This window comes from Chiloscyllium plagiosum, unplaced genomic scaffold, assembly GCF_037043375.1.
Source record: "Chiloscyllium plagiosum isolate Xiang-an unplaced genomic scaffold, Cpla_swu_hap1 HiC_scaffold_12, whole genome shotgun sequence".
Classification (NCBI taxonomy): domain Eukaryota; kingdom Metazoa; phylum Chordata; class Chondrichthyes; order Orectolobiformes; family Hemiscylliidae; genus Chiloscyllium; species Chiloscyllium plagiosum.
Genome location: NW_028270150.1, coordinates 38,293,610 through 38,318,166, shown reverse-complemented (window position 1 = coordinate 38,318,166; position 24,557 = coordinate 38,293,610). Strand labels below are relative to the sequence as shown.

The window sequence follows — 24,557 nt, the reverse complement described above, 5'->3', positions numbered from 1 at the left end:
TAAATTTGAAATATCAGCTTCGCTTACCCTGTTGAGAGAGAAGAAAAAGGGGTGCCGACTAACGCCAAACTGTCGGAGAAACTAGCCCATTAAATTTGAGATCACAAAGCACAGTTTGAAGTGAAACTGACAAACAGCTTATTAGTACGGTGATATCGCAGAAGAGAAATTGACTAAGCTGTCAGAGAATTCTCTTCCTCGAGCTGAGGTTGAAGCCAGGTTTTATAGGAATCTTGTACAATAAGGTTAATTAAAATGGGGAAAGATACACTGTATTTGGAAATGAAATAATCTAATTACAATGATGATAATTGAAAAACAGTTATCGGATGAATGTCCTGATTCTCGATACAATGCAACATCCTGACAGTATCAATGGATCAGGAGACTCCAGTCCTCTTTGCAGGTAGGTGAGAATGTCGCTTTTGAAACACTAAGGTGCTTCCATTGTCCTGTTCTGGGAGCGATGTCCTTGGTGGTGCCTCTCCGTATGACCTGTTCTTTGTGTGGCTTTGGTATTGCTGTGTTATGAGACTGCCCTCGGGGCTTTGGGACAGCCGTGTTGACCTGATATTGTTAGTGTGTTTTAGGAAGTGTATTCCCTTGTCTGTGAGTGCTCTCTGGTTTCACTTGTCAGTCTGTTTGGTCTCTGCTGAGGCATTCTGGGTGTTTCTGGTATAGTTTGGTCAAGTTTACTTTCCTATGTTCTGTGTGGGCCTATTATGGGTAAGCAGGTGGCAGATCTTTTCCCACAGTGTATTCGCTTAAGGAATTATGTGTGAGAGAGAGTCTGTGTTTTTGAGATGTTATGTGTGTGAGATATTGTGTGAGCAGGAGTGTGGGGAAGTGCTGAATAATTGAACAGTTTGTGAGACGTGCATAGATATTCAGTGGGTATGTTCAGACCAAGTTTGTTAGACAAGTGTCAGACATGGATATCCTGTAGCAGTGATGATATAGACCCCTAAAAATATGAAGTTATACTTTAGATTTTGAATCATATGAAAAAAAACCCAGGTTATAATTGATCCCATACAAATTTCATTATTTTACAGAAGGGCACACATATGAAAGAAACACATCTACTTCGTTCTTTATAATAATTCTCCCGGGATGTATATGGTGAGGAAGGTAATGTGCTATTGTCATCTCCCAGGCATCAACAAATACCACATTGATGCCTGTGAACATCTTCCTCATCACTGAATCAAACTGATACGCGTACCAGTCACTGGCAGAGGTAATGGTCTGTGGGAGCTGTTCCCGGACATTGGCTGTCTTTATTACAACCAGTGTACCCGGGCTCCTGTCAAGTAATTGTAGAATTGATCTCCTGATATTCTGTATTCTCCGAATGTAGACTTCGACAGGAAAAGGGGTGAAATGGGCTGTTAAGGTAATGGCTATAACTGTGTTTCCTCCTCCTCTAATTTCATCCAGTACATTTGAAACATAACGCAGGTGTCTTGAAAAGGTGTTGAATTGGATGGGAAGACCATGAGGGCGAAATTTTACCACAATGTTGTTTTCCACGTTCACTGCAAGATGAGGACCAATCTTGATACGATTACCAAGATCCAATGTTTTCAGACCTAAAACACAAAAAAGCAGAATTTCTTGACATTCTAAGCCACAATGTTGCTGATGTTCATCGCTTTTGGAAGTGGAGGGCTCTCAGCTGCAGACAGCAGATCTCAAAATTTTCCAGTCTGCTATTCTAATGAATGAGTTACAGACATAACGTGTGCACTGGTATCATGCAACAAACACAGGGGAGCTGAGAAATGAGTCTATGACTGTGACCAAACAGGTGGATGAGGCCAAAGCCATTGATGTGGTGTTTATGGATTTCAGAACAGCATTTGATAAGGTTCTCCACAGTAAGCTATTGCAGAAAATAAAGACATGGGATTGACGGTGATTTAGCAGTTTGGATCAGAAACTGGCTAGCTGAAAGAAGACAGGGTGGTGGTGGTTGGAAAATGTTCATCCTGGAGTTCAATTACTAGTGGTGTTCCGCAAGGATCTGTTTTGGGGCCACTACTGTTTGTCATTTTTATAAGTGACCTGGATGAGGGTGTAGAAGGATGGAATAGTAAATTTGTGGATGAAAATAATGTCTGAGGTGTTGTGTACAGTGTGGAATGATGTTGCAGGTTACACTGGGACATAGATAAGCTGTACAGCTGAGCTGAGAGGTGGCAAGTGGAGTTTAATGTGGAAAAGTGGGAGGTGATTAACTTTGGAAGGAGTAATAGGAATAAAGAGTACTAGGCTAATGGTAAGATTCTTGGGTAGTGTGGATGAGCAAAGAGATCTCACTGTCCATGTACATAAAGCCCTGAAAGTTGCCACCCAGGTTGATAGGGTTGTTAAGAAGGCATGTGATACGTTAACTTTTCTTGATGGAGAGATTGAGTTTCAGAGCCATGAGGTGATGTTGCAGCTGTACAAAACTCTGGTGAAACCACACTTGGAGTATGTGTACTGTTCTGGTCGCTGCATCATAGGAAATATGTGGAAGCATTGGAAAGCATGCAGAGGAGATTTACCAGGATGTTGCTGGTATGGAGGGACGGTCTTATGAGAAAAGGCTAAGGAACTTGAGGCTGTTTTCATTAGACAGAAGAAGGTTGAGAGATGACCTAATTGAGACAGATAAGGTGATCAGAGCATTAGATAGGGTGAACATTTTTCCTCAGATGGTGAATGCCAGCATGAGGAGACATAGCTTTAAATTGAGGAGTGATAGATATAGGACAGATGTCAGAGATAGGTTTTTTACTCAGAGTAGTAAGGGTGTGGAATGCCTTGCCTGCATGAGTAGTAGTATCACCAACTTTAAGGATAAATATATGGATGATAATGGGATGGGCAACATGTGGCTCAGTGGTTAGCACTGCTACCTCACAATGCCAGGGTTCCAGGTTCAATTCCAACCTCTGATGACTGTGTGTGGAGTTTGCACATTCCTCCCACAGTCCAAAGATGTGCAGGTTAGGTGAATTGGCTATGCTAAATTGCCCATAGTGTTAGGTGCATTAGTCAGAGGGAAAAAGGGGTTTGGGTGGGTTATGCTTCGGAGGGTCGGTGTGGACTTGTTTCTAGACTGTAGGAAATCTAATCTAGAGTAGGTTAGCTGGGCTTCAAATTGGTTTCACAGGTAAATGCAACAGGGTCAAAGGGCCTATACTGCGCTGCAATATTTTATATGTTCCATTTTCTATGAATCTTAGTTTGCTTTCAGCTATTGTATGACAATTTACATTTTCTCCCCTTTAAAATCCTGAGCAGATCCATTGAAGAGACAGACTGCTGACCTGTTCCCAGTGTTCTGCCGACTTTACAGTAACAAGTTAACACAGTGTCAGTTTCTTTTCATCTTCCCTTTCTGGTAGTTCTGAGGGAGTGAACTGAAATTTCAAATGAACTTTGTGGGGTCACGGAGGTTAGAATATCCTGGAGGACATCACTGTTGATTGATTGATTGAGTCAACTCAGTAAATTAATACATTACTGATAGCCCAGAATAGGTAGAAATTCCTGCTGGGCAATCATGTTGGACAAAAAAACCCCAACATTTCTACAAGTGTCATTGCAGTTCCATCACAACATAATTCTTTTCTTAAGAGTCAGACCAGAGTCAAAATGTTAACTCTATTTCTCGACACAGGTTCTGACATACTTGCTGGCTTTCTCGAGCAATCTGTGTTTAGAGCAAAATGATTACCCGGGACTACAATGCTTTGGCTATTACGGAGACATGGGTTTCACAGGGGCAGGAATGGTTGCTTGACGTTCCAGGGTTTAGAACGTTTAAAAAGAGCAGGGGGGGTGAAAAACGAGGAGGGGGCGCAGCATTGCTAATCAGAGAGTGCATTACAGCTACAGAAACAAAGGCTGTTGAGGAAGGTCTGTCTACTGAGTCAGTATGGGAGGAAGTCAGGAACAGCAAGGGAGCAGCCACTGCATTGTGGGTTTTCAACAAACCACCTAATAGCAGTAGAGAGATTGAAGAATGCATAGGCGGGCAGATTCTGGGAAAATGCAGAGGTAGCAGGGTTGTAGTTATGGGTAATTTCAACTTTCCTAATATCGACTGGAACCTCCTAAGTGCAGATGGTTTGGATGAAGCCATTTTTGTCAGGTGCGATCAGAAGGGTTTCCTTACTCAGTATGTAGGAGGAGAAATTGAGGTCTGCAGATGCTGGAGATCAGAGCTGAAAATGTGTTGCTGGAACATATGCCCAAAACGTCGATTCTCCTTGTCCCTGGAAGCTGCCTGACCTGCTGCGCTGTTCCAGCAACACATTTTCAGCTTTTTACTCAGTATGTAGACAGACTGATGAGGGAAGAAGCCATTTTGGATTTGGTGCTCAATAATGAGCCAGGACAGGTGTCAGATCTCGTAGTGGGAGAGCACTTTGGTGACAGTGATCACAATTGCCTAACATTTAACATACCCTTAGAGAGGGAAAGGAGCAGTTACTGAGGGAAGATATTTAACTGGGGAAAAGGAAATTATGAAGCTATCAGATAGGAGTTGGGAAGTACAGACTGGGAGCAACTTTCCACAGAAAGGGCACAGCAGTCATGTAGAGACTGTTTAAGGCGCAGTTGTTGCAAGTGATGTACACATTTATTCCTCTGAGACCGGTAAGAAGGGGTAAGATTAAAGAACCTTGGATGACGAGAACAGAAGAGCTTCTCATTAAAAGGAAAACGGCAGCTTACATAAGGTGGAGGAAGCAAGGATCTAGCACGGCTTTAGAGGATTACAGGCTAGCTAGAAAGGAGCTCAGAATTGGACTGAGGAGAGCTAGGAGGGAGCATGAAAAAGGTTTGGCAAATAGGTTTAGGGAGAACCCAAAGGCATTTTACTTATACGTGAGGAATAAGAGAATAATCAGGGAGAAGTTAGGGCCGATCAGGAATAGCGAAGGGAACTTGTGCATGAAGTCTAAGCAGATAGGGGAAGCCCTAAATGAGTATTTTGCTTCACTTTTCTCGAAGGAAAGGGACCTTGTTGTGAATGAGAACTTTGAGGAGCTGGGATACAGGCTTAACCAGATCAAGATTGATGAAGTTGATGTGCTGGAAATTTTGGAAAACATTAAGATTGATAAGTCCCCAGGGCCAGACCAGATTTATCCTAGGCTGCTCTGAGAAGTGAGAAGAGAGATTGCTAAGCCACTGACGAAGATCTTTGCCTCCTCACTCTCCACAGGAGTCATACTGGAGGATTGGAAGGAGGTGATTATTGTTCCTCTTTTCAGGAAGGGTAATAGGGAAATCCCTGGCAATTACAGACCAGTCTGTCTTATGTCTGTGGTCAGCAAAGTTTTGGAAAGAATTCCGAGGGATAGGATCTATGGCTATTTGGCAAAGCATAGCGCAATTAAAGGCAGTCAGCATGGCTTTGTTAGGGGCAGGTCATGCCTTACAAATCTTATTGAGTTCTTCGAGCAGATTGAGCAGGGATGTGGTGTATATGGACCTCAGCAAGGCATTTGATAAGGTTCCCCATGGTAGGCTCATTCATAAAGTCAGGAGGTATGGGGTACGGGAAGATTTGGCTGTCTGAATTCAGAATTGGTTGGCTGACTGAAGGCAGAGAGTGGTTGTAGATGGAAAGTATTCTGCCCAGAGGTCAGTGTTGATTGGGGTCCGGCAGGGCTCTGTTCTTGGGCCTCTGCTCTTTGTAGTTTTTATAAATGACTTGGATGAGGAGGTTGAGGGGTGGGTTCGTAAATTTACAGATGACACAAAGGTTGGAGATGTCAGCGATGGTATAGAGGGCTACTGCAGGCTGCAGTGTGACATAGACAGCATGCAGAGCGGGGTTGAGAAATGGCAGATGGAGTTCAACCTGGATAAATGTGAAGTGATGCATTTTAGGAGGTCGAACTCGAATGCTGAATATAGGATTGAAGACAGGATTCTTGGCAGAGTGGAGGAACAGAGGGATCTGGGTGTGCAAGTACATAGATCCCTCAAAGTTGCCACCCAAGTGTATAGGGTTGTTAAGAAAGCATATGGTGTTTTGGCTTTCATTAACAGGGGGATTGAGTTTAGGAGCCACGAGGTTTTGCTACAGTTCTACAAGTCACTGGTGAGACCACACTTGGAATATTGTTCTGATCGCCCTATGATAGGAAAGATAGAGAGGTTTGGAGTGGGTGCAAAGAAGGTTTACCAGGATGCTGCCTGGACTGGAGGGCTTGCCTTATAAAGAAAGGTTGAAAAAGCTTTGACTTTTCTCTCTGGAGAGAAGGAGGAAGAGGAGAGATCTGATCTGGGTATAAAAGATAATGAGAGGAATGGATAGAGTCAATAGCCAGAGACGTTTCCCCAGGGCAGGATTGACGGGTATGAGGGGTCATAGTTTTAAGATATTAGGGGAAAGGTATAGAGGAGACGTCAGAGGTAGGTTCTTTACACAGAGAGCTGTGAATGCGTGGAATGCATTACCAGCGGTGGTGGTGGAAGCAGAGTCATTAGGGATATTTAAGTGACTGCTGGACATGCACACGGAGAGCAGTGAGTTGAGGGGTGCGTAATTTAAGTTATATCTTTACATTACGATTAAACCTCGGCACAACATCGTGGGCCAAAGGGCCTGTTCTGTGCTGTACTTTTCTATAAATCTATTAACAAAGACTGGTTCAGATATTGACACATGATCCAGTCAGTGAGAGGACAGTAATGGACGAGGAATGGAGATAGTGGCCTGAGAGGTACAGCAACACATGCAAATGATAGAAATTAGTGGGCGGCACGGTGGCACAGTGGTTAGCACTGCTGCCTCACAGCTCCAGAGACCCGGGTTCAATTCCCGCCTCAGGCGACTGCCTGTGCGGAGTTTGCACATTCTCCCCTTGTCTGCGTGGGTTTCCTCCGGGTGCTCCGGTTTCCTCCCACAGTCCAAAGATGTGCAGGTCAGGTGAATTGGCCATGCTAAATTGCCCGTAGTGTTAGGTAAGGGGTAGATGTAGGGGTATGGGTGGGTTGCGCTTCGGCGGGGCGGTGTGGACTTGTTGGGCCGAAGGGCCTGTTTCCACACTGTAAGTAATCGAGTAACTTGAGCTCGGAGGGGAAGCAATTCACAAAGTGAGAAAGGGCAGGAATCAAGGTTAAGGTTATGTTACTGTCAGGATTACTCCACAGCAATCATCAGAACTGCTTTATTCTGAGATGGGAAATGTTATAAAACACAGTGAAAACAGCCATAACTTGGGGAATGTTACTGGGAGGGAGGTTGGATCAGGGGCTGGAAACTTGGGACAAAGTCATAGAAGAAGGCATGAGGAGGCTGCCTCAGAGTAAGTCATAGAGTCATAGAGATGTACAGCATGGAAATAGACTCTTCGGTCCAACCCGTCCATGCCGACCAGATATCCCAACCCAATCTAGTCCCACCTGCCAGCGCCCGGCCCATATCCCTCCAAACCCTTCCTATGCATATACCCATCCAAATGCCTCTTAAATGTTGCAATTGTACCAGCCTCCACTACATCCTCTGGCAGCTCATTCCATACACGTATCACCCTCTGCGTGAAAAAGTTGCCCCTCTCACCCTAAACCTATGCCCTCTAGTTCTGGACTCCCCCACCCCAGAGAAAAGACTTTGTCTATTTATCCTATCCATGCCCCTCATAATTTTGTAAACCTCTATAAGGTCACCCCTCAACCTCCGATGCTCCAGGGAAAACAGCCCCAGCCTGTTCAGCCTCTCCCAATAGCTCAGATCCTCCAACTCTGGCAACATCCTTGTAAATCTTTTCTGAACCCTTTCAGGTTTCACAACATCTTTACGATAGGAATACCAGAATTGCACGCAATATTCCAACAGTTGCCTAACCAATGTCCTGTACAGCTGCAACATGAACTCCCAACTCCTGTACTCAATACTCTGACTAATAAAGGAAAGCATACCAAACGCCTTCTTCACTATCCTATCTACCTGCGACTCCACTTCCTGCACTCCAAGGTCTCTTTGTTCAGCAACACTCCCTAGGACCTTACCATTAAGTGTATAAATCCTGCTAGGATTTGCTTTCCCAAAGTGCAGCACACCTCGCATTTATCTGAATTAAATTCCATCTTCCACTTCTCAGTCCATTGGCCCATCTGTTCCAGATCCTGTTGTAATCTGAGGTAACCCTCTTCACTGTCCACTACTCCTCCAATTTTGGTGTCATCTGCAAACTTACTAACTGTACCTCTTGTGCTCACATCCAAATCATTTATGGAAATGACAAAAATTAGAGGGCCCAGCACCGATCCTTGTGGCACTCCACTGGTTACAGGCCTCCAGTCTGAAAAACAACCCTCCACCACCACCTTCTGTCTTCTACCTTTCAGCCAGTTCTGTATCCAAATGGATAGTTCTCCTTGTATTCCATGAGATCTAACCTTGCTAACCACTCTCCCATGGGGAACCTTGTCGAACACCTTACTGAAGTCCATATAGATCACATCTACTGCTCTGCCCTCATCAATCACCTTTGTTATTTCTTCAAAAAACTCAATCAAGTTTGTGAGACATGATTTCCCATGCACAAAGCCATGTTGACTATTCCTAATCACTCCTTGCCTTTCCAAATACATGTACATCCTGACCTTGCCCACCACCGAGGTCAGGCTCACTGGTCTATAGTTCCCTGGCTCATCTTTACCATTCTTCTTAAATAGTGGCACCACATTTGCCAACCTCCAGTCTCCCGGCACCTCACCTGTGACTATCGATGATACAAATATCTCAGCAAGAGGCTCAGCAATCACTTCACTAGCTTCCCACAGAGTTCTCGGGTACACCTGATCAAGTCCTGGGGATTTATTCACCTTTAACCATTTCAAGACATCCAGCACTTCCTCCTCTATAATCTGGACATTTTGCAAGATGTCACCATCTATTTCCCTACAGTCTATAGCTTCCATATCCTTTTCCACAGTAAATACTGATGCAAAATATTCATTTACTGAACTGTAAAGCTGTTTACTGCATTACCATCAAGAAAGAAACAAAACAATAATTTATTTTAAAATGAAAGGTGATAGATTTAGGACAGATGTTAGAGGTATTGGAATTTTAGTTAATTTGGCAACAATCAGGGATTCACTATTTTTTGTGTCTCAAACATTAGAATTATTTGCAACTGTTTGTGATGTTTCCCTGAGATTCAGCACCACCTGGTGGAGTACTGATGCATTGAACTTGGAGGTTTTCCATGATCTAATGTCAGGGCTCACACAGCCACCGGATATGAAAGCAAAGGGGCTTGTAAAATTAAGTTGGTGGCCTTCCCACCACTTTCCACTCCAGCTCCAACCTGCCTCCCATATTCAATGAGAAGTTATGGTTACCATAGTCTTACAACACCACAGGGCTACTCCCTCATTACAGAGGGATGACTGGTCGTGGTTTCACCTGAGGGTCACCATGCCTTAGGCAAGGGGTAACTTTGAGACAGAGTCCTTCATGGTAAACTCAGCTCTTGCAGGAATTAAACCTACACTTTGACACCACTCTGCATTGTAACCCACTAGTCCACCTGACTGAGCTAACCAACTCCCTATTTCCCACAGTGAGATTGAACGGGACGGCATCACACAGTCTGCTCGTGTTTAGTCCTCTTGAGATCCTTAAGGGACCATGAATATGAGCCCTACTCAAGTCCACTCATCAGGTCTGTAGCTGCACCTCAGGTTCCAAGACCCTGCCCTTCTCGTTATTGGAGATGGCACTAAAACCTGTTATACTATATCTAGAGACAAAAAAAAAAACTGCAGATACTGGAATCCAAAGTAGACAGGCAGGAGGCTGGAAGAACACAGCAAGCCAGGCACCCTGCGTGCTGTGTTCTTCCAGCCTCCTGCCTGGCTATATCATATTTAATGTCATATATATCAGTACATCTTTACAAGGCAAGTTAATGATATCATCACTGCATTAAAGAAGTGACTTGAAGGTATAAAGGTTTTATACCCCATCTTACCCAAGTGTTATTTGGAACATTGAAGGCTACTGAAGCAAGCTGCTCAGTTGCAATCTAATATCTTACTGTTAGTCCAGACATTTACATGGTTCAAAAAGCATTTTTTGTGGAATTGCTAGCTGCAATTGGATTCTTCAATATCATAATATTCACACTCAGCTTCTTACATTATCAAGCGTTACTATAAATCAGATGTAATTTTGCTCCCAGCAAGGTATTCTATCATGGTTAGTAATGGTGGCCATCTGTGAAAAAGACCCCAATGGTTTTTGTGGTTATTTCAGAAATTGATTGGAGACTAACTAGACTACAGTTCTTATTGGAGGTGGCTTGAAGCGTGAAATGATATAAGCAGAATGTTCTTCCATTGCAAACAAATGGATTAAGAATATTCCAAACCATCAGGTGTTGGTGGGTGTAATAATTGCACCTAACAGCCAACTAAAATGTTTGCTGCATCTTTCAATACCATAGCCCCTGTGCTTAATTTCTTATAATACAAGCAATAACAAGTATTGTCACACCAGATAAAGAAACTCTGCTGGAGGAAACCTCATATCCTGGGTCACCATTTGTAAATAAAGAGTTTAAGATCTCAGTGGTAAATATTTGGAAATCTAATTGAAGATCAACTAGAAAGCAACCTTGAACATAAAGGATCCAGACAATAAGTCAACAGCATCAGCCTCTTGAACTTCCAACAGCCTTACAGAACTCTTTATGGACACTGACCAAACAGAAGACAGAATTAATTTCTTTCTGAATAAAGCCTTTTGAGCTCGAAGTCCTGTCTTTCTGTTTGTGAAAAAAACCAAAATGCCTCCAGTTGTTGTGTTCAAAAAGGAAGTCAAATACTCCTGACAGAATTGATGCAAAATTTTCAAAAATCAATACTGCTTATAACACAATTCACTACAGTAAGAATGTTTTTTTTGTCCAGACAAATTTATTTCTTCAAATTAGTGTGAAATGAAAAAGAAAGATTTGGAAGGTCACGTTGCGGCTGTACAAGACATTGGTTAGGCCACTGTTGGAATATTGCATGCAGTTCTGGTCTCCTTCCTATCGGAAAGATGTTGTGAAACATGCAAAGGGTTCAGAAAAGATTTACAAGAATGATACCAGGGTTGGAGGATTTGAGCTATAGGGAGAAGCTGAACAGGCTGGGGCTGTTTTCCCTGGAGCATCGGAGGCTGAGGGGTGACCTCATAGAGATTTACAAAATTATGAGGGGCATGGATAGGGTAAATAGGCAAAGTCTTTTCCCTGGGGTGGGGGAGTCCAGAACTAGAAGGCATAAGTTTAGAGTGAGAGGGGAAAGACATAAAAGAGACCTAAGGGGCAACTTTTTCACGCAGAGGGTGATACGTGTATGGAATGAGCTGCCAGAGGATGTGGTGGAGGCTGGTACAATTGCAACATTTAAGAGGTATTTGGATGGGTATATGAATAGGAAGGGTTTGGAGGGATACGGGCCGGGTCCTGGCAGGTGGGACTAGATTGGGTTGGGATACCTGGTCAGCATGGACGGATTTGACTGCAGGATCTGTTTCCATGCTATATATGACTCTGATTCTAAATGCTAGAGAGTCAGAAACCTGTAAGTACAAACTTGCAATGTTAAACTTAGAGCTGGAATTCCTGAAACAACACACCTAATGGAGACATGGCCAGTCATGTGGCGCCAGCAAGAAAAATGAAGGGAAACAGGAGTGGAAAAGTAAACAGAGAAAATAAAAAAAAGTAACAAAGAATAGCCTTACACTGAACAGCATTCAACTTCAATAAAATAAAAAGGAAAAACAATCAATCAATCACAGAGAAGTGAAAAGCAAACACCTAACATTTGCCTGAGCATCCAAAGGTACCTTTACTGAATTATGAAGATATAAACAACCATTTACACATTGAGTGATACATAATCCCAAGAGAAGTCTGAAAACAAGCAGCTTTTCAGAATTAACTGATCCAATGTTATAAATGATCTGAAAGATCCAGATAAAGATCTGGAATGTTCTTGAAAACCAGCATAAGGTAAGAACTAACATTAGGATCAATGGACTCTAACTCATATTAAAAAGAGAAGAGTCTTTGTTTTTTAAGGGCAATAGAGGCAATCCAGGAAATTATGGGCCAGTTGGGCTTTACATCTGTTGTCTAGCAATTATTGAAAAAGATTCTTAATGAGAGAACTTAGCCGCATTTGGAAAGGAATGGACTCATTAGGAATAGTCGGTATGGCTTTGTGCGGGGAATGTCTGGTTGCACAAATTCTCCCTGTGTCTGTGTGGGTATTGACTACTTTGGAGAAGTGATGAAGATGTTTGATGATGGTCGGTCTTGTCCAGAAGATTAAGTCACATGGGATCTGCAGTGAGTCAGCAGGTCATGGAAGACAGAGAATAGTTTTAACAAATTAAAAAGTCCAATTGACAAATTTCAAGTGTCATATATGCCTCTGATATATTATCGATGTTACAGACAAGATGATAGAGAGATAGACAGGTCAACAGATAGAGAGAGAGAGAGAGAGATAGGCTAACAGGTGGACAATTGCACATGAGGTGGGGCAGACAGATTTTCAAATTCGTACAAAACTAGAGAAACAAACAGACAGACATAATAATCACCTAACCTGGAATGGATTGAGTTAAATATTCAAACCACTGACGCATAGTGGAATCTCCAAACAGATAAACTTTTTTTCGACGAAGACAGTTTGTCATTTTTGCAGGAGTGTCAAAGTGGTAAATATTGCAGGTCGATGACATCCACTGGTCCTTATAATAAAAACCAGATGGTGAAACAATGGGCTGTCCCCGGACACATTTTCCAAGACCCGGAGCTGAAAATGAAGGGAAAAAGACAGGAAAATCGTGATGCACTGCACCTTCAAATATCAATATATTTTCATCCAGTTAGTCACAGATTCCATGATAACGGTGATCCCAGGAGGACCATCAGCTGTTGCTACTGGAAGTACAAAAGCAGAGAGAATACTACTCTGAGTAATATTCTGAACAAGGCTGTGTCAGTGGGTAAATACACTACTTGTTGTCACTGAACTGCCATGAGAAAGATGCCCCACTGTTAATCCTTGTTCTCTACTGAGATACTTGGCTCAGTTGGCTGATGGTGGTGCCACTATACAGGATACATTTAGAGAATGTAATCCTGTTCCATTCAATACAGCCTCCTGTATGTATGGTACTATATTAGACTGTTTAACTTTCTCCATAAAAGAAAAGAGCAAATAAAATGTGAAAGTAAAACGTCATTCCTGGTGGCTCAGTGGTTTGCACTGCTGCCCCACAGCACCAGGAACCCAGGTTTGATTCCACCCTTGGGTGACTATCTGTGTGGAGTTTGCACATTCTCCCTGTGTCTGCGTGGGTTTCCTCCCACAACCCAAAGATGTGCAGATTAAGTGAATTGGCCGTGCTAAATTGTCCATAGCGTTCAGGGATGTGTAGGTTAGGTGGATTAGTCAGGGGTAAATGTAGAGTAATAGGGTAGGGGAAGGGGTTTGGGTGGGACACTCTGAGGGTCGGTGTGGACTTGTTGGACCAAAGGGCCTGTTTCTACACCATAGGGATTCTAGTACAAATTCTTTTCACTGGCAGTAGTGAGTACACCCTGGACATTGTCCCTGTTATCCTTGCCATAGAATATACAGAATATGAATTCTTTCTGGGATATCTGTGTTGTTTGTGTGTTCAGTCCATAACCCTGGAATACACACACTTCTGCACCAGTTTTGAGTAACCCAAATGTCTTTACAGCCATAAGTGTTTTCTGTGTTCTTGATGCATGAAAGCACATTTGCATAGGAAGAGAACACCAGTGGATTCCAAAGATTCAGTGAAGTACTTTACTGCAATTACAAGCTATTTATTTTGCAGTTTTAGCCTGTTCCTGAGCTACAGATGGATAATTAGCAGTAACTTTGATGGTGACCTGCTGATGTCCCATATTCATGTTCTCCAAGTATAGATTACTTGAGGGGATTTTCATGATCAGCACTGACCGAAATGGATGGTGGGGGATCATTGGCCTCTTAGGAGAAATGTATTTTGAGGTGAATGGTAATCTTTCTAGCTAGACTAAAACATTAAAAGCATCCACATGATTTATGACCTGAAACTTAGCTTTTCCAGTTAAATGTCAATTTCATCAGGTCTCATGAAAGGCTACTCTCCATGAGGCCTAGCAAAGTTTCACGTGTTATTGTCCAATCTCAGTTCATTGTTGTTGTGGGGTTTTGCTGTAGGCTGACCCTCAGTCCCTCTGCTCAGGATATGCCTTGCATGATGCTCTGTGATTGCCTACACTCACGTGGTGTTCCCCAAGCTCATTCGGACAAGTGAGGGTGCCCACTACCATTGACATGCCCTATAGCTCCCATGATCCTCTTGCTACATTTTCTAATGACAAAGTCCATTGAGTGCATGTTTGACGTCCAGTTGGGCTTCAGCTGATTGGCATTTTTGCATGGTTACATCATTAATCCCACATTCTGAATGATCTCTCAATATCTCATTCAGGGTTAGCCTGAAACCACACACCTCTGCTACTCGAATTCACCTCGTCAAAAATCCCAATCTGGATTCCCTAGTTCTCAAACTGCCAAATAAAATCTATAGCATCCCAGAATTAGTGGTGGTTTGGGTCATAATATTCCTTAAGTAACTTGGTCAATTCTTGAAAGGTTTTAGTGTCTGGTGCCTCAGGGAAAGTTAAGCTCCTAATAAACCAAAATCGCTGTGGGTCCACAAGCAGTCAGAAGGATTACTCATTGCTTTTCATCTGCCCCAATGTCATTTTCTCAGAAAAGATATTGCATTCTTTCCACATACTGGGCCTAGTCTTCAACAGTGGGATCGAATGAGTCAAGCTTCCCAAATAAAGGCCAGAAATGATTATCCCAAATCAAGATGACTGTTGTGAGCAAATTTCCTTCAGGCACATACTGTGTTCAAAGTTTGTGCGAAGATTTGTAGCTCGGGTGCTCGTTGTTGTGGTTCTGTTCGCCGAGCTGGAAGAACGAAGGACCCGATACCCAACATGAGCAAAACTAATGTAGTGTACAAAATCCCATGCAAGGACTGCACAAAACACTATATAGGACAAACAGGAAGACAGCTAACAATCCGCATACATGAACATCAACTAGCCACGAAACGACACGACCAGCTATCCTTAGTAGCCACACATGCAGACAACAAACAACATGAATTCGACTGGGACAACACTACTATCATAGGGCAAACCAGACAGAGAACAGCCAGGGAATTCCTAAAGGCATGGCATACGTCCACAAACTCCATCAACAAACACATCGACCTGGACCCAATATACCAACCACTACAGCGGACAGCTGAAACTGACAACCAGAAGTGGCAGGGACAGACCACTAAAACACCGGAGGAAACATCAAAGAAGCGCTTCACAGGAGGCTCCCAAGCACTGATGATGTCACCTAGCCAGGGGACGAAACGTTTGCAACAAAAACTTCCAGCTCGGCGAACAGACCACAACAAAATACTGTGTTCCCTTGTCACCACTGAAATACCTGCATGGAAGCCAGGAACATGTCATCAAGCCATCCTTTATTTACATGTTCATGGTATCTATGCTGTGACTAGCCAGCTCATAGCCATTCCCGAGAATGAGGAGACTCCCTGAACTTGCTGTTTATCTCTGTCAGCTACAGCTCCCTGATTGGGGTTCTTAACCAGGAGAAAGTGAGGACTGCAGCTGCTGGAGATCAGAGCTGAAAATGTGTTGCTGGAAAAGCGCAGCAGATCAGGCAGCATCGAAGGAGCAGGAGAATCGACATTTCGGACATAAGCCCTTCTTCAGCCCTTGCCCAGGTTCTTAACCAGAGCCAATCAAGAATCGCATAGTCAATGAGATCCACCTGGCTAATCACTACAATGTGCAATTCCAATCTACTACGCTGGAATACTGACCCTCTATCCAGTGGAAAATCCATTCGATTGAGTGTCTGACTTCTCACTTCTGTAACTGGCAGACAATGAAGCCAGCTATTCTGTTCCTTCATCCTCTACCATGGAGCAATATCGTATTTGTGAAACTGCTGCATCACATGCAAGCCCATGGGTAAACCTTGGTTGAAAAGGAATTCAGGGAATAAGGCACCATTTCTCCAGGTGGGAAGACATTAGCACTGCATCATCGATCTAAGTGGCCAAAAAAGTGTTGGTCTTGCAAAAAATCGTTCTTTTTTCTTAAAACTTGCCTAATCCCCTGGCTTATCATCACTCATTTCTACCTTGTTTTTTTTTCATTCAATTTGATGCTGTCATCAACTTTATAATCTTGGGACAAAAAGGAATTTTTCAGGATGGGAATCTTTAACCACTGGGGATCAGTGCTGGGGCCACAAATATTTCCAGTCCACCTTAATGATCTTGATGAGGGAAGTGAATGCAGTCAGTTTTACAAATGACAAACATAGGAAGGCAACTGGTGAAAATAACACCAAAGTGTTTGCAAACAGATATAGATACGTTAAGTGAGTAGACACAAATATAATGTGGCTTTACATTTTGGCAGGAAACAGAGAAGCTGAATATTATTTTACTGCAGGGATTTGGGGGTCTTCATGCACAAATCATAAAAAGCTAGCTTATAATTTCAGCCGGTGATAAGAAAGGCCTATGGAAAGTTGGCTATTATATCAAGAGGCAATGACGTATAAAAATCAAAGTATAAAAAAAGGTCTTGTACCAACTATTTAAAGCTTTCATTAGACCACACCTGGGATAGTGTAAACAGTATCTTTCCTTAAAAAAGGAAATTAAAATAGTGGCATTGGCGGCAGTCTAGAAGAGGCTCATTAGGTTAGTCTAGGCTCTGGGGAAGAAATTGAGATGGTTGGGCCTTTTTTCATTGGAGTTGAGAAGAGTAAGAAATGACGTTATTGAAACATACTTTGTAGATTTAGATTCTTTGGAGGTTTCACCAGAGCAGATGCAGAGAGTTTGTTTACCTTGTGGAAGTAGCCAGGGTTAGGGACTGCACATTTAAGACAGAGGTGATAACAGAGTGAATCTGTCAAATTATTGCCCAAAAAGGAGTCATTAATTATTGTAAAGGCTGTGACAAAGAGAATTTTAATTGGTCAGGGAATCAAGGGTTATTCGGGCAAGGCAGGAAAGTGGAGGTTAGGATTATCGGATCAGTCGTGATCTCATTGAATAAAAGAGCAGACTCAATGAGCAGAATGGCCTACTTCTGCTCCTACACCTTACAGTCTTACAGCAGGTTTAAACTTCTGATTGTAAGTTATATTCTGCTGAGATTACTGTGTGATTGGCCAGAGACACAGACCTGGGATGTTTGCCCTATACTTACCCTACACAGACTTTTTAAGAGCTTTTCACAGCTGGTGTAAAACTTGCTGAAGTGTATAACTCTTATAAATCCATTGGTGTGTCATGCCAATAGCTGCAGCAATGCTTATCACCCTCTCCCTCACTCGACAGTGGTCAGCACCCCTTCCCAAGCCAGAGATGGTGTTAATTGCTCTGGCCCTTCTGAACAATGACAGTGTTACAAAGGAACATGGGAACACAAGTAGGCCATTTAATCCTTTGTGCCCTTTCTACTCTTCAAAGAGGTCATAGCTGTTCTGTGGCCTAATATGACCCACATAACTTTGGCACATATCTCTTAATCAACATGGACATCTACTACAAACTGACCGACTCCCACAGCTACCTGGACTACACCTCCTCCCACCCTGCCCCCTGTAAAAACGCCATCCCATTCTCCCAATTCCTTCGTCTCTGCTGCATCTGCTCCCAGGAGGACCAGTTCCAAAAACGCACAACCCAGATGGCCTCCTTCTTCAAGGACCATAATTTCCCCCCCGACGTGGTCGACGATGCCCTCCACCGCATCTCTTCCACTTCCCGCTCCTCCGCCCTTGAGCCCCGCCCCTCCAACCGCCACCAGGACAGAACCCCACTGGTCCTCACCTACCACCCCACCAATCTCCATGTACAGCGCATCATCCGCCGTCATTTCCGCCACCTCCAAACGGACCCCACCACCAAGGATATATTTCCCTCCCCTCCCCTATTAGCATTCCGTAAAGACCACTCCCTCCGTGACTCCCTCGTTAGATCCACACCCCCCATCAACCCAACCTCCACTCCCGGCACCTTCCCCTGCAACCGCAGGAAGTGCAAGACTTGCGCCCACACCTCCCCCCTCACCTCCCTCCAAGGCCCCAAAGGAAACTTCCATATCCGCCACAATTCACCTGCACCTCCACACACATCATCTATTGCGTCCTCTGCACCCAATGTGGCCTCCTCTATATTGGGGAGACAGGCCACATACTTGCGGAGCGTTTCAGAGAACACCTCTGTGACACCCGGACCAACCAACCCAACCACCCTGTGGCTCAACACTTTAACTCCCCCTCCCACTCCACCAAGGATACGCAGGTCTTTGGACTCCTCCATCACCAGACCACAACAACACGACGGTTGGAGGAAGAGCGCTTCATCTTCCGCCTAGGAACCCTCCAACCACAAGGGATGAACTCGGATTTCACCAGTTTCCTCATTTCCCCTCCCCCTACCTTGTCTCAGTCAAATCCATCGAATTCAGCACCACCTTCCTAACCTGCAATCTTCTTCCTGACCTCTCCGCCCCCACCCCAGTCTGACCTATCACCCTCACCTTGACCTCTTTCCACCTATCACATTTCCGACATCCCTCCCCCAAGTCCCTCCTCCCTACCTTTTATCTTAGCCTGCTGGACAAACTTTCCTCATTCCTGAAGAAGGGCTTATGCCCGAAACGTCGATTCTCCTGTTCCCTGGATGCTGCCTGACCTGCTGCGCTCTTCCAGCAACACATCTTCAGCACATATCTCTTAATACTTATGCATAACAAAACTTTATCTCAGTTTTAAAATTAACTTCTGATCCTGCATTGATTGATGTTTATGGAAGAGCGTTCCAAACAGCTACCACCATTTTTGCTTCCATACATCTCTCCTGAATGGTCTGCCCTAATTCTCACACTACGTCTCTTTCTTCTGGAATTCCCAGCCAGTGTACATAGGTTGGCTTCATCTGTCCTGTTGTTTATCTTAATATCTTGAAGACTGCAATCAGACCACCACTTAATCTTCTAAATTGTAGAGGAAAAATGCCTAATTTATGTACTTTTTCCTCATAACTTAAGTACAGGTATCATAAGAACATAAGCACATCAGAAATATGAGTAAGCCAGCTCGCCCATTGACCCTATTCTGCCATTCAACAAGATCATGGTCGATTTGTTTTTCCATGGACTCTGCTCCACTTGCCCATCCACTTACCATAACCCTTAATCCCTTTACTGATCAAAACGGTAGCACAGTGGTTAGCACTGCTGCCTCACAGCACCAGAGACCCGGGTTCAATTCCCGCCTCAGGCAACTGACTGTGTGGAGTTTGCACATTCTCCTCGTGTCTGTGTGGGTTTGCTCCGGTTTCCTTCCACAGTCCAAAAATGTGCAGGTTAGGTGAATTGGCCATGCTAAATTGCCCATAGTGTTAGGTGCAGAGGTAAATGTGGGGGAATGGGTTTGGGTGGGTGTGCTTTGGCTGGTCGGTGTGGACTTTTTAGGGCAAAGGACCTGTTTCCACACTGTAAGTAATCTAAAAAAAAAACTGTCTTTGCCTTAAAAACAGTCAATAAGGTAGCCTCAACTGCTTTACTGGGCAAGGAATTCCATGAATTCACAGCACTTTAGGAGAAGAAGTTCCACCTCAACTCAGTCCCAAATCTGTTTCCCTTTATTTTCAAGCTATGCCCCCTAGTTCTTGTTTAGCCCACAGTGGAAACAACCTCCCTGCTTCCACCTTATCTATTCCCTTCAAAATTTTGTGTTCCTTTCAGATGCCCCTCATTCTAAATTCCAATGAGTTTAGTCTCAGTTGACTCAATCTCTCCTCATAAGCCAACTCTCTCAACTCCAGAATCAACCCAGTGAACCTCCTGTGTACCCTCTCAAGTGCCAATGCATCCTTCTCAAGTAAGGAGACCAAAACTGTACACAGTACTCCAGGTGTGGTCTCACCAGCACCCTTTACAGCTGCAGCATAACCTCCTTATTTTTAAACTCCATCCCTCGAGCAATGAAGGACAATATTCCATTTGGCTCTTCCCTGCTGCACCTGCAAACCTACTTTTCATGATTCATGCACAAGGACACCTGGGTCCCTCTGCACAGCAGCCTGCTGCAATTTTTCACCATTTTAATAACAGTCCATTTTGTTGTTCTTCCACCAAAATGAATGACCTCACATTTAGCAACATAGTACTTCATTCTGCAGACCCTATCCACTCATTTAACGTGTCTGTATCCCTTTGCATACTTTGTGTCCTCTGTTCACTTTGCACTACCACTTATCTTAGGTGAACTTTGTCCACTTGGCCCCTGTTCCATATCATCAATGTAAATTGTAAACAACTGTGATTCCAACACTGGTCCCTGAAGCACACCACTAGCCATTGATTTCCAACCAGAAAAAAAACATTTATCCCCACTCTTAGCTTTCCGTTAGTTAACAAATCCTGTATCCATGCTAATACACTCTTGTACACCTACATTAAGCTGAAACAGGTTGATGAGAAAAGGTGAGCTATGGAGGAAGAAGAGAGATCAATCAACTACATTTAAAATAAAGAATCAAGATGGGAAGCTGGGAGGGCTCTGGGTATTAATTCATAGGTAAAACCAAATCATCCGCCACCTCCAAAAAGACCCCACCACCAGGGATATATTTCCCTCCCCACCCCTTTCCACCTTCCGCAAAGACCGTTCCCTCCGTGACTACCTGGTCAAGTCCACACCCCCCTACAACCCACCCTGCCATCCTGGCACCTTTCCCTGCCACCGCAGGAACTGTAAAACCTGTGCCCACACCTCCTCCCTCCCCTCTATCCAAAGCCCTAAAGGAGCCTTCCACATCCATCAAAGTTTTACCTGCACATCCACTAATGTCATTTATTGTATCCATTGCTCCCGTTGCGGTCTCCTCTACATTGGGGAGACTGGACGCCTCCTAGCAGAGCGCTTTAGGGAACATCTTCGGGACACCCACAACAATCAACCACACTGCCCTGTGGCCCAACATTTCAACATTTCCTCCCCACTCTGCCGAGGACATGGAGGTCCTGGGCCTCCTTCACCGCTGCTCCCTCACCACCGGACGCCTGGAGGAAGAACGCCTCATCTTCCGCCTTGGAACACTTCAACCCCAGGGCATCAATGTGGACTTCAACAGTTTCCTCATTTCCCCTTTCCCCACCTCACCCTAGTTCCAAACTTCCAGCTCAGCACTGTCCCCATGACTTGTCCTATCTGCCTATCTTCTTTTCCACCCATCCACTCCACCCTCCTCCCTGACCTATCACCATCATCCCCTCCCCCACTCACCTATTGTATTCTATGCTACTTTCTCCCCACCCCCACCCTCCTCTAGCTTATCTCTCCACCCTTCAGGCTCTCTGCTTTTATTCCTGATGAAGGGCTTTTGCCTGAAATGTCGATTTTCCTACTCCTCTGATGCTGCCTGTACTGCTGTGCTCTTCCAGCACCACTAAACCAGTATTAATTCATAGACCTGTTTTGATGACTTCTGTTTGGCTTTGGGGACTGTTATAGTGTCATAGAGATGTACTACATGAAACAGAACCTTTGGCCCAACTCATCCATGCTGACCAGATACCTTGAGTTAATCTATTCCAATTGGGTGGCACAGTGGTTAGCACTGCTACCTCGCTGTGCCAGAGACCCGGGTTCAATTCCCGCCTCGGGCGACTGTCTGTGTGGAGTTTGCACATTCTACCTGTGTCTGCGTGGGTTTCCTCCGGGTGCTCAGGTTTCCTCCCACAGTCCAAAAATGTGCAGGTTAGGTGAATTGGCCATAGTCTTAGGTAAACGTAGGGGAATGGGTCTGGGTGGGTTGCGCTTCGGTGGGTTGGTGTGGACATGTTGGGCCGAAGGGCCTGTTTCCACACTGTAAGTAATCTAATCCTATACCTGTACCATCCTCTGCGTGAAAAGGTTGCCCCTTAGGTCTCTTTTATATCTTTCTCCTCTCACCTTAAACCTATGCCCTCTAGTTCTGGACTCCCTGACTCCAGGGAAAAGACTTTGTCTATTTATCCTATCATGTCCCTCAATTTTGTAAACCTCAAAAAGGTCACCCCTCAGCCTCTGTCGCACCAGGGAAATCAGTCCCAGCCTCTCCCTATAGCTCAAATCTTCCAACCCTGGCAGCATCCTTGTAAATCTTTTCTGAACCCTTTCAAGTTTTACAACATTCTTCCGATAGGAAGGTGACCAGAATTACACACAATATTCCAACCGTGGCCTAACCAATGTCCTGTACAGCCGCAGCATGACCTCTCAACTCCTGTACTCAATACCCTGACCAATAAAGGAAAACATACCAAACAGCTTCTTCACTATCCTATCTACCTGCAACTCCACTTTCAAGGAGCAATGAACCTGCACTCCAAGGTCTCTTTGTTCAGCAACCTTACCATTAAGTGTATAAGTCCTGCTAAGATTTGCTTTCCCAAACTGCAGTCCCTCGCATTTATCTGAATTAAACTCCATCTGCCGCTTCTCAGTCCATTGGCCCATCTGGTCAAGATCCTGTTGTAATCTGAGGTAACCCTCTTCGCTGTCCACTACTCCTCCATTTTTGGTATAATCTGCAAACTTACTAACTGTACCTCTTATGCTCGCATCCAAATCATTTATGTAAATGACAAAAAGTAGAGATCCCAGTACCAATCGTTGTGGCACTCCACTGGTCATAGGCCTCCAGTCTGAAAAACAACCCTCCACCACCACCCTCTGTCTTCTATCTTTCAGCCAGTTCTGTATCCAAATGGCTAGTTCTCCCTGTATTCCATGAGATCTAACCTTGGTAATTAGTCTCCCAAGGGGAATCTTGTTGAACACCTTACTGAAGTCCATATAGATCACATCTACTGCTCTGCCCTCATCAATTTTCTTTGTTATTTCTTCAAAAAACTCAATCAAGTTTGTGAGACATGATTTCCCGCGTACAAAGCCATGTTGACTATCCCGAATCACTCCTTGCCTTTCTAAATACATGTACATCCTGTCCCTCAGGATTCCCTCCAACAACTTGCCCACCACCGAGGTCAGGCTCACCAGTCTATAGTTCCCTGGCTTGTCTTTACCACCCTTCTTAAACAGTGACACCACGTTTGCCAACCTTCAGTCTCCCGGCACCTCACCTGTGACTATCGATGATACAAATATCTCAGCAATAGTTCCAGTAATCACTTCCCTATCTTCCCACAGAGTTCTCGGGTACACCTGATCAGATCCTAGGGATTTATCTACCTTTAACCATTTCAAGATATCCAGCATTTCCTCATCTGTAATCTGGATATTTTGCAAGATGTCACCATCTATTTCCCTACAGTCTATATCTTCCATATCCTTTTCCACAGTAAATACTGATGCAAAATATTCATTTAGTATCCCCCCCATTTTCTGTGGCTCCACACAAAGGCCATCTTGCTGATCTTTGAGGGGCCCTATTCTCTCCCTAGTTACCCTTTTGTCCTTCATATATTTGTAAAGGTTAAGATGGACTTGTATGCACTTTGGATTCTCCTTAATTCTATTTGCCAAAGCTATCTCATGTCCCCGTTTTGCCCTCCTGAATTCCCTCTTAAGTATCCTCCTACTTTCTTTATACTCTTCTAAGGATTCACTTGATCTATCCTGTCTATACCTGACATATGCTTCCTTCTTTTTCTTAACCAAACCCTCAATTTCTTTAGTCATCCAGCATTCCCTATACCTACCAGCCTTCCCTTTCATCCTGACAGGAATATACTTTCTCTGGATTCTTGTTGTCTCATTTCTGAAGGCTTCCCATTTTCCAGCCATCCCTTTACCTGCAAACATCTGCCTCCAATCAGCTTTCGAGAGTTCTTGCCTAATACAGTCAAAATTGGCCTTTCCTAAATTTAGAACTTCAACTTTTAGATCTGGTCTATCCTTTTCCATCACTATTTTAAAACGAATAGAATTATGGTCGCTGGCCCCAAAGTGCTCCCCCACTGACACCCCAGTCACCTGCCCTGCCTTATTTCCCAAGAGTAGGTCAAGTTTTGCACCTTCTCTAGTGGGTACATCCACATACTGAATCAGAAAATTGTCTTGTATGCACTTAAGAAATTCCTCTCCATCTTAACCTTTAACACTATGGCAGTCCCAGTCAATGTTTGGAAAGCTAAAATCCCTTACCATAACTACTCTATTATTCTTACAGATAACTGAGATCTCCTTACAAGTTTGTTTCTCAATTTCGTTCTGACTATTAAGGGGTCTATAATACAATCCCAATAAGGTGATCATCCCTTTCTTATTTCTCAGTTCCACTCAAATAACTTCTCTGGATGTATTTCCCGGAATATCCTCCCTCAGCACAGTTGTAATTCTATCCCTTATCAAAAATGCCACTCTCCCTC

The 24,557-nt window shown here is 44.0% G+C and overlaps 1 protein-coding gene across 1 annotated transcript in view; it reads right to left on the bottom strand.

Annotated features, from left to right (window-relative positions):
• Positions 1-630: 630 nt before the first annotated feature.
• The window catches only part of LOC122555271 (NXPE family member 3-like), a 41,944-nt gene continuing 18,017 nt past the window's right edge, over positions 631-24,557 (bottom strand). The window contains exons 4-5 of the mRNA XM_043701095.2: positions 12,634-12,843; positions 631-1,592 (exon numbers count right to left, since the gene is read on the bottom strand). Of these exons, the coding sequence (XP_043557030.1) occupies positions 1,045-1,592; positions 12,634-12,843 (758 nt within the window). The 3' untranslated portion in view covers positions 631-1,044. The remainder of the gene's footprint in view (positions 1,593-12,633; positions 12,844-24,557) is intronic.